The sequence below is a fragment of the Gymnodraco acuticeps genome, unplaced genomic scaffold, assembly GCF_902827175.1.
Source record: "Gymnodraco acuticeps unplaced genomic scaffold, fGymAcu1.1, whole genome shotgun sequence".
NCBI lineage: Eukaryota > Metazoa > Chordata > Actinopteri > Perciformes > Bathydraconidae > Gymnodraco > Gymnodraco acuticeps.
This window is the reverse complement of record NW_022990225.1, coordinates 432136-446120: the sequence shown is the minus strand read 5'-3', so window position 1 is coordinate 446120 and position 13985 is coordinate 432136. Positions and strand designations below refer to the sequence as shown.

The 13985-nt window shown below is 41.9% G+C and overlaps 1 protein-coding gene across 1 annotated transcript in view; it reads right to left on the bottom strand.

The window, feature by feature from the left end:
* Nucleotides 1-140: 140 nt before the first annotated feature.
* exoc4 (exocyst complex component 4) overlaps nucleotides 141-13985 on the bottom strand; it is a 120736-nt gene continuing 106891 nt past the window's right edge. Inside the window, 1 exon segment of the mRNA XM_034218837.1 lies at nucleotides 141-2211. Coding sequence (XP_034074728.1) covers nucleotides 1974-2211 — 238 coding nt within the window. The 3' untranslated portion in view covers nucleotides 141-1973.

Here is a 13985-nt window from a genome sequence, read left to right as displayed (position 1 = left end):
ATCAAAAACAGTGATGGACGGTGCCGTCATGAGAGGAGAGGTGTTACTGTGTGAAATAACTCCCGTCAGCTGTGCTTCCCGCAATGAAAAATATGAGTGTTATTCAGCTAAGGAAAAACACTGTACAATATACACAAAACATGAGTGAATTTGAAGCTTTTATTTTTGTTCAGTGTATTAGAGTATGCATAAACAAATCACATGGGCTTGATTTAGACTAACATGAGAGCATTTCTAAGATAACAGCAGAACAATCATGTTTAAACTTTTCCAAGACAAACACATTTCAAAGTATAACTTTCAATACTTTCTTTCTTGAAACAAAGAAATTACTCTGTGCAAAACAAAGGTCCATTGCCAAGGAAAAGTGAGATAGAAAGGCAGATAAACTCAGTTTTGCTTCTAAATTACAAAATGAACCCTAAAGTACATTTCATTATTGAATAAAAAGCAATGGCAGCAGGAGTGTTTCACACTTACATATGAAGTATACCCAATACATAAGCCTTCTGGAGCTTTATACGTTATATGTGTGCAGTGGGAATCTAGTATAATAGTATCCATGTGTGACATGACACAGTTGGTTAACATTGTATTAAAGTTTCTCATGTATAACCTTACAAAAGTAGCTAATAGCTGAATGAGCAGATTTGAGAATTAACACCAAGTGTACGTTTCAGAGTGGTAGGCAAACCCCTCAGCAGCCCCGTGTTGTTTTCCCATCGATCCCAGCCTGTGTCATTTTGATGGATTGCTTTGTGGGCTTCGGGGAGACCAGCGCCGGGCCTGCCGTATTGACAAGGCTCCCATACGCTCTCGTTAAGCACTTCTCACCCAAGTTAATGAACAAAAAACACGGAGGGTTGCAGGAAGGGGGAATGATTTGTGATCGTCTCTTGAGTTTATACGTTTGGTTCACTTTAGAAGACTTGAGGACAAGTGGTGGGGGCAGCAAAACGAAGATTGAGAACTGTATTGTTTCAGCTATAGAGCTAGTATGACTGAGGAAATGTATTCCTAAACACGTCTTGAAAACATTCCTTCCACTGTGGTATGGACTTGAAATATAATAGTTTAAAAAAAAACATTTTCCTGATTTATAGAATGATGAAACTCACAACTTTCCACAGGAGTTTACTGCACAAACTATGAGAAAAAAAGACAAATAAAACAGATTTTTCAACAGCCATAGATATGATACAATTCTCAGCTAGGGAAATCTTTGGGGACAAACTGAAAATTGTCAGCAGGCGGAAGATGTGGCCTCATTCAGACGGCCTAATCTGGCATCTGTTATTGCAGACAGAATCAGTAGGCCCATGGGGATGCCAGGAGAGGAGAGATAGAGGTGTAATTGAGAGCAGCAGTTTAGATCTAATAGAAAAATGAGATGAGATGGAGACCAAGTTCGGGGGAGAGTCCAAGACAATCACCTTTTTATCTGGAGCTGGAGTCATGGTCAGTGGGGGACTGTAGTGTGGCAGCACTAGTGATGAATTTGTCTTTTTTCTTTTTAAAAGTGTCAATTGATATAGGTGACCTTATGTCATACCATGCATAACAAACTAAACTTGCAAACTTTGCAGTTGTGTTGGCTATCACCTCACTTCCCAATTAGAGTAAGCCTTACTGTATATTTTTGATATATTTGACAAGCCCAGAGTTGGAAGGTGTATCTGTGTCAACCCTCTAACTGTAGTACATTTTTATAATGGAGGAAATGGAGAGAACATATTTCTGGTCAAAAGATTTCACACATTATGATTTAAATCTCGAGCAAGCCTTTATTTCAATGTTTCCTAACCCAATTCCTAAATATCCCCTCTCCTGCAAGTGTTTGCCCTTTAACTCCTTACTCTTGCATGACCCAATTATCTGCTGCCCTTATTCCTGCTAGACAGATCTGAAGGAGCTGAAATAAAAATGTGTTTCCCGGTCATCGACCCCCTAGTGAACCCAGTTGTGTTTCATCCTTACACCGTAGTGATCTTCTTGTCCTTGGTGGCCTGTTTGATGGCAGCCTGCTCACAGATGATCTCCTTCAGCCTCTGCAGACGGACGTTCTGGGTGCTCATGTCCCCTACCCCCGTCTGGCTGCGATGGAGCAAGGACAGGGCATTGATGTACTCCAGCTCCGTGTAGCGCACACCCTGGTCCACCACCAGGTTCAGTAGCTCATCTGCAGTGTTGTACAGCATCTCATAGTACTGCCTGGATGGAGAGATGAGAGGAAAGGGGGGTTATGAATAAAGAAAATGAGTTGAGAGAGCAGCAAAGCAGAGAGAATGATAGAAAATAATGTGGAGAGAAAGAAAAAAAAAAGTTAATAACACTTTGTATTGCCCTTTGCATTATTCCTTTGCCGAATCAAAAGGAGCAGCAACAACAAAGGGGAAACACAAAAGCCAAACTAACTGCTGTTGCTGTCAAGCTCAATTTTCTTAGAATGAACTTCAAGGACCGCACCAACGGGAGCTGAAGTTAGAGGGAAAACATTCACCGGCAACAAACCACTGAGACCGTTTTAATGAAACGCTGTTGACAGAGCCAAAGAGGAAAGAGGTGTGTGTAGAATTAAAAGGTCTTTAACCAGGAACTGATCCACAATGGGCCATTTGAAAAACACCATGAAGTACATACTGACAACAAAAGCGGGTTGGGGAATATACTGTAATACACATTTTCAACTGCCAACTAAAACATTATACATACTGTACAGTAAAGGTCAGTAAAGGCAAACAGAATGGAGGAGAGATTGTGTGTATTTGTTTTATATATTCTGTCAGTATTTATAATTGAATATCTAGAGGCAGACCCCTTGTGAATTTTGGATGTTATACTCGTTGAAATCAATGTACAGTGGAGTATACTAGATAGCTATATGGATTGTAGTATGAAGGTAGCTTAGGATAAACAAAGGAAAATACAACTTGGAGAGAAACTGGAGGTAAGGTAATGTGCGTGTGTTAGGATGCAGGAAGGACAATTATTATTTGCTCGGGAGCAGAACAGGTCAAATATCGAAGAGAGTGTTACAGTGTGTTTGTGTCATAGAGAAGAAAAAAAAACACACAGAAATGTAGGCACACACTAGAATATATTTCATCACTGTGTGCCCCCTGGCTAAAGGAGGAATCCCATCCTCTGAAGATACACTCAATGTTAACTTCCATTAGGTTGTGTATACAGCCGAAACAAGAGGTGCTACAAACAAACACAATATGTTGTGTCATGTATGCTTTATATGAAAAGAACATCCGACATCAAGGTCTATTCAGCATGTCTTGTGGAGCTAAGAAGCTATTTGTTTTCATTCATTTGTGTACGATACGAAATCAATAAGGTGGCTCCTCGAAATTTGCTTTAGTTGGGTAATTCAACACAGTGGAGATGAGGTCTGTGTTCATTTTTGTCAATATTACATTGTTGTTGCGTGGTAATTCAATTAATGGATGTCCTTTTTGTATGGAAATGGATGGGAACCAATGGAGGCCTGCAGCGATAGGAACATAATCGTATTTCTAAGCACAGAAGCATTGTTTCCAAATTGGTTAGCCATGACGTAAAAAGTAAATGTGATTTAAAACAACTGGTAAAACACTTCTCCCCCCCTTTCTTTTGTGAGTCATGACCACAATAGCTGTGTTTAGCTTTTGATGCTGCTTGAACAAAACTGGTGTGACCTAGACTCAACACTGTGCCTGAACACCTCCTGCATCGACACAGTGGAGGACTGGAGCAGCTTACATGCTGCTCACGCTGCTCCTCCTGGGTACACATGCTGTTATGGCTCCCAGTGTAACAAGAGTGGCAATATATGCATTCTAATGAGCTTGTGTCTGCTTGTGATGCTCAAAACACTCACAAAACAGTTTCAGGCAAAATAACTTTTCTTTTCCGAGCAATAACTAGCCATTTTGGCCAAGGTCTGATACCGGCTACTAAGCAGTGGCTCCTGCTGCTTTGCTGTTCAGTGGAGAAACATTATTGTACCTTTGATATTCTGAGGCATGGAGGTGTTGAGGTTGAAAAATAAAACATATTGAGTCCAGCTGTTTTCAAATCAATCTCTTTATAAGACAGCAGCGAACGAGTGATTTATATTTAGTCCATCAAAGCATCTGGAGAGAGAGGGTTAAGCTCTCCATTGTGCCAGAGGAAGTAAATGGATTTGAATCTTTAGTGATTTCTGATATGGCTCAGTAAAAAGACACTTTGGTAAGAAAATATATTTTTATCTCATCTGTTTAGCTCCATCACCCATCCAAGACCCATTCCCTTCTTGAGATGATCATACTCGATGCTAACAAGGCCCTAATGAGCACTCTGGGAGCTTCTGTTCCAAGGTGTTTTATGTGCTGTCATTTTAGAGATCCAACCGTAGAAAAAGACCAGGGAAAAGTAATGGAGGGGTAAAATGAATGAGATGGAGAGGGAGAGATACAAGGAGAGAGAAAGAGTGATGGCTGAAGAGATGAGTGAGGAATAGAGGTGAATAATATCAGTTTTTTGGCCTTCCCCTGACAAGAAACGCCCTTGGTTATCGAAGCATTTGCATTCTGTCTCATTCTCAATCCGGCTCTCTATTTCTCTCCAAGGTCTTGTTCATTTTTCCATCCTTGAGCTCAGTTCATGAATACGCTTGTCAATATTGATGAGGGTCACATTGGTTTACTCCTTTACCGGGGGGCAAGAACGTATAAGGCGAAAGAGTGGGAAATGATGGCTCCCACGTGTGGTTTTATCTTTTAATGTATTTTCTGCAAATGTCTAAATGTTGGTGCCATTGAATGTGTCTCGGCTTTGTTTAAGTGTCGGCACATTTAACTCAGAAACAGCACAACGCCAGCTCAAAAGCATTACCATTTATTTCCCTAGACCCAGTGATTAACTGCACGCTCGAGGCAAATTGTCTCGTTATATGATCTAATGGGAAGAAAACGAACCCAAAAGAAAACACACATTTCTTTTGTTTAGGGAAGAAGCTTTGAAAAGAAGGCTACCCTCATTCAAAAATACCTCCTCAGATCTCAATGGGAAGCAGCTTAGGAGGGGAAAGAAAATGATGATTTTGAACATAGCAATAAATAGGAGCAAATTGCACCTGACTACCTGAGACTGATTGAAAGTAGATGTGAGTGAATAATTTGTGTAAACAGTTTGTTGTTCTCCTTTCTACACTTACTTGCTATGGTACAAAGACAAGCAGTTAGGTTGATTTGAGAGGCTAAATTGCCGGTTACTGCAGTGTGTTTCGATATATGTCCGCCCTTTGATTTATTGACTATCTTTCAAAGGTGCATCACCCAATGTGAGTTGGGACCGGCTGTGGGTATTGTGTTCAAATAATAATGTCCATAATTGTAAAACTTAAAGAAATAGTTCCCAGTACCAATCATCTCCAAGTTTTTGTTGCAGGATTTGTAAATGTAGACTGACTGAGAGGTGTGTAAGTTTCATTTAAGAAAACCCAAGGACAGACAATTAACAAAAGACACAACAAAAACATCCCTGCTGAAACTGAAATTATGACTGTGAGCACTTTCACAAACACCACATTTTGTTTTGACATTTTCCTCCAGTTGTTATAACTACTTGTCTAATAAAATAGCAAAAGTGGCAGGAAAGCTTTGGAATCAATCTGTAAAAGCAGCCGCCAAGTCAAAGTAAAAATAGCCCACCTCATCAGTGCTATAAAACAGGGCTTAAGTATAGAATAATAGCAACTATAATTCACCTGGAAGTGATGCATCTTGGAAGAATCCCACACAGGATTTGTTAAAAGCCGATCTACTGATGCTCATTTATAACTGATAATGGGATAATAAATCCACAGCTGTTTTTTCTGTAGCATCTAAAAACAAGACAGTGTGCTAGGCTGTCAGTTAGCTGTGTGTGTGTGTGTGTGTGTGTGTGTGTGTGTGTGTGTGTGTGTGTGTGTGTGTGTGTGTGTGTGTGTGTGTGTGTGTGTGTGTGTGTGTGTGTGTGTGTGTGTGTGTGTGAGACCTGAAGACCAGCTGGCAATCTGGCCTCTGTTCAGTATAAAGGGGAGGGGGCTGGCTCAGAAGTGTAAGGTGTGGTTTGTGTGTAGATGTGTGTGTCTCTGTGCCTGAGTGATGTATGTTAGTGTGTGCTGAAAACACTTTCAAACAGTTCATTACCCGAGCAGTTGGAAAGCCATTTGCCAAACAGGGTAAGGGCTGTTAATAAGATTAAATCTCTCGGCACCCCACCATCAAGAAGGAACCCCCAGTGGCACACACGCTTACACACAAACATACACTTATTTTTTATCAGTTTAAGATGCAGCTGGTTAATTAAACCAACGTTCTTTTTCTAACAAAACCAAAGTGAATTGTTGTTTTGTCTCCCTCTGTGTCTTCCACTTTCACTGATTTGACCAATTTCCACCTGCTTCCACTAGAAGTCTCATCTATAAGAGCACTGCTTTAGTAATCAGTGGGTTGGTTGGTTGGTGTGTGTGTGTGTGTGTGTGTGTGTGTGTGTGTGTGTGTGTGTGTGTGTATGTGTGTGTGTGTGTGTGGTGTGTGTGTGTGTGTGTGTGTGTGTGTGTGTGTGTGTGTGTGTGTGTGTGTGTGTGTGTGTGTGTGTGTGTGTGGTGTGTGTTATGTGTGTCTGTGTGTGTGTGTGTGGTGTGTGTGTGTGTGTTGTGTGTGTCCATGCTTCCGTGGTGTGCTTTTCTATTAAGTTTTAATAAGCCACCCTCCTCCCTTTCCTTGTATACAAAGAATATTAAGTTCATTTATGATGCAGCGTAGGCCAGACAGTTATGTATAAGAAAACAAAGGGAGAGCGGGAGGAAGAAGACAAAGACAGAGAGAGAAAAGAGAAGAAAACAAAGAGAAAGACAAGAATCAGCACAATTTATTCCCCCTCATTTCCGACGTGTACAATATTAAGGCCATTATAGGCTGCCTCTGTCAGCGCGTTTGGAACAACACGTTAGTTAGTGGGGGAGGGATGGGGGGAGGATGGGAGACTGTGGAAGGACCTCTCTATCATGACCTGCCTGAGTTTATCAGAGCTGCAAACTATTGTTACTTCAATTACTTAAAAACCCACAAAAATGCTTTTCATTTTCTTCTTTTGTATGAAATGTAAGTACATGTTTCTCTCTGTGTATTCTACATTTGTTTGTCATTAAGATGTTTTCTCTTGATATTTTAAATGTGTTCTCCTGTTATCATAATGTACTTTGCTTGTGTAATTTAGAAGGTGCTTTATAGTTTGTAAACTATATCAGATATAACCAAGACTTGTTGCTGATATAACAGTAAGATACATGTTCATGGCATCAAAAGAACAGGGAGCTTTACAATAATGTTGTAACAATGCTTAAGTAGTCATTCTGACATATAAATGATATTTCCAAATGAGCCTGGTTAATGTGGATTTACTCGCAATCTATGAATCCTTATTTTTCAATGTTCTCGCCTCCTCCTGTCTTTCTCACTCCAAAGCAGTGCATCTGTCTCTCATCTGGTAATGAGGAAAGGTCTACAGAGACTAAAGCTTCATCAGCAAAGACCAGTTCCATCATGCCGTGCCACGAACACACACCACACACACACACACACACACACACACACACACACACACCACACACACACACACACACACCCACACACACACACACACACACACACACACACACACACACACACACACACCACACACACACACACACACCACACACACACACACACACACACACACACACACACACGCTACATCAGCAAACACACAGAGCATGGATAGACAGGCTTCATCAGCAAAGACCATCATCATAGGACCTCCTGCGCATGCACACAGAGATAAAGCAAAGGAGGGGAGGGGCTGGAAGAAGAAGGGAGCAGTGAGAAAAACAATTCAGCAGAGGTGGTGGTTGGAGATGGGAAAGGAAAATGAATAAAAGGGACTGAGAAAGGAAGAGAGAGATAAAGGGAGAGACACAAGGTGACAGGAAGGGAGGCAGGAGCTGAGCGGAGTGACAGTGTTCCGAAGCCAGGCCTAAACACAAACAGTTTTATCTGTTGACACCCACTACCTTCCTGACATGGCCGTCAACTGTACTTATTACCACATTCTCTGTAGATACACCAGCCTGTCACCTCCACACACACACACCAAACCAAAGGCAGTTTGTTTGCTGGTGCACACACACCAGATCTTAGAGACACACAGATGCTGGGGAGGTACACTCAAGGACAGTTCATCGTACACAAGGTGTACAATTCACACATGTACAGCCGAACATTGCAGTAATTTCCAGCAGCAGACAGGTGGGTGAACTCTGGGGCATCACTGCAGTGAGTCTGACAGCCTGGTGTTTAGCCTAGCTACGGCTAAGGAGCTTGTGAGTTAGCTAGGATGTTATGACAGCCCGGCAACCTGCCTACACGGGTCACTGGGCAAAGCAGAGATACACCGTATGTGTTTGTGTGTTGTCATGTCAAAGAAAACCTAGAAAAAATACCCTACATTTTGCGCAGACATAGAATAAATGTAGACACATTTACTTACATTCAATTTTCTATGGGACATACTCGTGTACAGTAACAACAAGCTTGGTACTGGTGTGATGAAAACAACAAAATATTGAGGCCCATTTTCGATTGATTCTATATTTGGCAACCTAAGAACCAGTCAGTTCTTATGTGTATTTGATCGGACACAACTAGTACTAGTCGATTAGTCAACCAACAGAAAAGTAACAACTGATCATTGTGCATTACATTCGCCGAGCAGAATTGAACAGAACAGAACTGAAAACAACATGCAACATTACATTGACAGTGACTTGCTAATCAAGGAGTGGTAGCAAACCAAATCCAATCAAACAATATGTGAATGGATTTCAAATGTCAGTGACAGCTAATTATTTTTATTTCAGTTTATGTTGCCAAGCAAAATAAACTATCTCTAAAGGCTGAAGTGGACTGTTGCCAGGCAACACTAATACTTTTGAAAGTTTGTCGTATTTGTTTTCTTTGTAACTTATGGCTTTTAAAAAAGACTCATCTCATCTCTGCTTTTGTCAAGAAAATAGTAATCATCAAAGGAGAGTGAGATAGAGAGAAGAAGGCCACATAGGACAGTGAGAGGAGATCAATGGAGACAAGGTTGATGGCTCAGCCAATAGACACTCACACACATTCTCACACATTCTCACACACACACGTGACATTGCAACAATGCGCAGTTCTGCAGAATCGGACTGAGGCCCTGAACTGTTTCTGAGCAGATGGTATGTGTGTGTCCACTTGTGTGTTAGTGTTTAGGTGTGTGTGTGTGACCTTGACCCACAAGCCAATCGCTGCCACATTTCTGACAGAGACAAGAGAGCGCCATAGGACCTTACGATAAACACTCACACGTGAGTTTTTTAACACTGTACCAACAACAGAAACCTCAACAATTAACATACAGTAGTTTTCCAGAGATGTACTGTATACGCTTTCAGGCACAAGGTGGCACTGTTTCCCTATGCTTCTAAGCAATATAGGAGAGAGTGTGTGTGTGTGTGTGTGTGTGTGTGTTCATGAGTTCTGCAGTGCTGGTTACCAGGCCTTTCTTAGTTTTAACTGAGATCAATGGTTATTACTGTGCCCTTGTCCAGGTCTTTCCCTTTCCCATACAAGCACTCAGATGCAGAAGAAAAGCAGAAGCAGACAGACACATAGGGAACATAAAAGTACATGGGTGCACAGGTAAGCGTCAGTAATCTTTCTCAAAGCAGATTTCCTGCTGTGATCACTTCCTTTCCTCATTTTGCGGTATTTTCTCCTGAGGTGGTAATAAAACACTGATAAATTGTCTAGTTTTAGTCTTTCTTCCTCAGCCTTCCTTTAACTGCTGATTTGTTGTTGGCCAATGTTAGTGCACAACAAGACTGGTATCAGCACCGGGAGTATTTATTTAAATTCCTATGAGATATAGAGGATCCATTCCAGTTGCAAAATGGGATGGTGTTTTATATTGTAAGTTGTTTAACCATTTTGAGTTCAAAAAGCTCATAAGACGTAGATATCGTTTTTAGGACCAATGAACTCACCAAGTAGTATGAACACATCAGTAAGCCCTTTCCAATGTAAATATTGTAGACGGGTCGACATTAATCCTTTATTCATTCCAAACATCAGAAATAATTGCATATCATACTCTACGTCCGACAGAGGAAGCCTATAAACAAAACTTTTTTGGAAGCAAAAAATGCATCATTTTATCTATTTCATACTTAGTCAAACTGAATGGTCACTTCTACTGACAGGTGTGTGCCACGGAGCACACTTTATGAGTATTCATGCCCTGAACATAAATATGGTGATTTCAAAATGCTGATTGGCTTGGCTGAGAGTGTGCGTGGATAAGAGAAGGGGAGACGTATCACATGTGTGTGTGTTGGTGTATCTTGGAGCCAAAGGCCGGCCAATCCAAAAAGCCATGAATGTGTAAACAATGTACTCTGCAATTCCCAATCAACACCTCCACACCACCCACGCCTCGTAATCAGAGAGCGGGAGAAAGAGCGAAAAAGACAGAAAAGCCATCACTGGCATTTCTCCATAATCAAAGTTGACAGAGGGTAGAAATAACATGCTAATCAATGGTCCTCCACATCCAGTACACTTCAGGTCATTTCAGTTTACTTCTTTCTTTTCTGTTCCTGGAACTTGGCGCGCAATACCGAAATATTACAAAACAATGGCAATGTCCAAACACAGACAGCCTATCACCTCAAACATGTCACACACTCAACAAGATTGTAAAAACTGTGAAAGGAAGCTAATTAACCCTGCATCCCAACAAGGCAGGCATGGTTAGGACTGAGGTTAGGAAAGATAGCAGAGAGTTGAGTTGCTGTCTTAACTTGAAGAAAGACGATGGACCAAAAATTGAGAAACAAACCCAAAAAAACTTGATTTTCCTTCTCCAAACACACATCTTGGCTTTCAGGAGGTCACAGAAGAAGCATATCACGGACAAAACGCTGTATTTTAGAACAATTTAAAGTTAGTTTTCCAACAAAGCAAGTTTGCAATGGGAGCCAGAGCCTTTTCTTATCAAGCTCGACTTTTGTGGAATCAGCTTCCAGTTAGTGTTCGGGCGGGAGACACCCTATCCGTTTTTAAGAGCACGCTAAAGACCTTCCTTTTTGACAAAGCTTATAGTTGATAAGAGAATCTAATAAGAGTGCATTGACGTAGACACGTTGTGCCTCTTCACCTATACATCTTAGTTCTTACTCTTTTCCCTCACTGATGGTATAGATGTAATTTGGTTGTGTGTGTACGATGGAAGCAGGGAGAATTTACCGCATAATCAGCAAAATGGCGCAGATTTTTAAAAGGCCGCATATTTATCAAAAGGCCGCATAATCCCCGCATTTTTCCACACAAAATTGAGAAAAAAAGTTAACTCGTCTTGACGTGAAGTGATGATGATGATGACGCGATGTCATCAGCTCGCGCATCACAGAAGGTAAACAACACCGTAGAGTGAACGTGTGGAACTCACACAAGAGAGAAAACACCAAGATGAAAAAATCTAATCCATCTCATTTACCGACGAACATTTCTGCTAAAGACCGGGCAAAGCAGTACCCCGATGTCTTGCACGGAAGTGGGGGGAAACTATTCTGCACCCCGTGCAACTGTGTGTTGGAGCATAAGAGAACATCGACGGTGACGACCCACTTTGATACATTCAAACATTCGAAAATGCTTTCTGCTGCTACGGACAAGAAAGCCAAACAACTCACGTTCACCCAGGCATCAACCTCCAAACCCTTTCGAGGGCTACAAGAAACGAGGTGAGAAGCCTACAAGATTGAAGCTGGTCAGATAACGAACAAGTAAATGAAAACAGAATGAGGCGGAGAAGTGTGTTGTGTGTGTGTGTGTGTGTGTGTGTGTGTGTGTGTGTGTGTGTGTGTGTGTGTGTGTGTGTGTGTGTTGTGTGTGTGTGTGTGTGTGTGTGTGTGTGTGAGAGAGAGTGTGATTAAAATAGCCCAATTGCTTTTACAATAAATAAAAATTGAATGTGTTTAATTGTATAGTAAAGGGGTTTAACGTTAGTGGCAGGTTGTGTGTGAGAGAGAATAAATAAATAAGACATCCCAATATTTATTTTTTCTGCATATTTAGCATATTTCGCAACTTCCCGCAATTTCACCGCATAAAATCACATAAAACCCTGCATGTTTGATCGCATAATCAAGGATTTTTGCCCGCGTTTTTCTGGAGGGTCTAATATACGTGCCTTGATTCCTGCCGAGTCGACGCACAACTGTTGATTGGTGTCAGTGCCAGAAAAACGTTTTAGGAGCAATGCGCTCATGGTATAGATGTGGCGCATACATCTTAGTTCCTACTCTTTTCCCTCACCCTTTCCTAAAGGCCCTGTCACACTGTCCCGAAATTGACACCCGATGGACACACGAATATGGAATTGTGAATTTCGCACGATGATGGCCCCGAACCACACACGAAGGCAACATTTACATTACATTTAAGACATACAACTGCAATGAAAGTACCAAAAACAATTATGTTACAGTACTATGATACTGTACTGATATCTTCAGACTTTGTTCTTTACTTTATCCGTCGTTATATGTAGAAAATATTACGTTTTCTCCGTAATGTTGTTTCCATAACAACAACAACTTCCTGTCAACTCTCCTTCAAAATAATATATTATATCCTTTTTAGTTTCACAGAACACAAATTGGGTTATTTACATAATATATTTACATGATTTTGTTGTGCAATAAAACAACCCGATGGACACACGATAAAGGAAATGTTCAAATTCGGCTGTGATCGTAGCAACATCGGGCCATTCGTGAGGGCATCTTAAGCCTTCGTATGACCGCCGGTGGAGTTTCTCAGGCTCCGGCAGCAACTTCGTGAGCGGTGGCAAAATCTTTGGCATGCCTTAAAATTGCCGAAGGACCTTGCAAAGGTTCATTTTCGTGTTGAATTCGTGTGTCAATTGTGCCCTCGTAAGGCCATCGTGAGGGCATCTTGTTATCATCGGTGCCAACGGGCATTCGCCACGATCAGAGTGAGGGTGAATGCACCGATGATAACACGAAGATGACACGATTTGACAAGATGCCCTCACGAGTGCCTTACGAAGTTGCCGCTCACTAAGTTGCTGCCGGAGCCTGAGAAACTCCACCGGCGGTCATACGATGGCTTAAGATGCCCTCACGAATGGCCCGATGTTGCTACGATCACAGCCGAATTTGAACATTTCCTTTATCGTGTGTCCATCGGGTGTCAATTTCGGGACAGTGTGACAGGGCCTTAAGGGAGTGCATGTACGCAGACACGTTATGCCTCTCCACCTCTGTTCCTTACTTCTTACTTGCTACCCTTTTCCCTCAACCTTTCCTAAGGGAGTGCATGTACGTAGACAAGTTATGCCTCTCCACCTCTGTTCCTTACTTCTTACTTGCTACCCCTTTCCCTCAACCTTTCCTAAGGGAGTGCATGTATAAAGACACGTTATGCCTCTCCACCTCTGTTTCTTACTTGCTACCCCTTGCCTACCCTTCCCTCAACCTTTCCTAAGGGAGTGCATGCACGTAGGCACGTTGGTTTTGCTGCTATAGGCTTAGACTGTCGGAGGACACCTTACTTCTTCCTTCTGTCTGTCTGTAGCTGTGTACTCTCATGTTCCGAATACCCCAGCTTCCCCCACATTTCTTTTTGGTGTCTATCTACACCGGGATCCTGAGTCGTGGCTGATCATGTCGCTGCGGTCCTGAGTCCTGGATCCTGAGTCATGTGTCCTGGATCCTGCCTCCTGAGTCCTGGATCTGGAGTCCTGGATCCTTAGTCCTGTGTCCTGGATCCTCTATCCTGAGCACTCGATCTGAGTCCTGGACTTCGAGTCGTGACTGAACCGGTCTCTGTGGTCCTGCCAGACTCTCACCATACTACTTCCCTGATGGC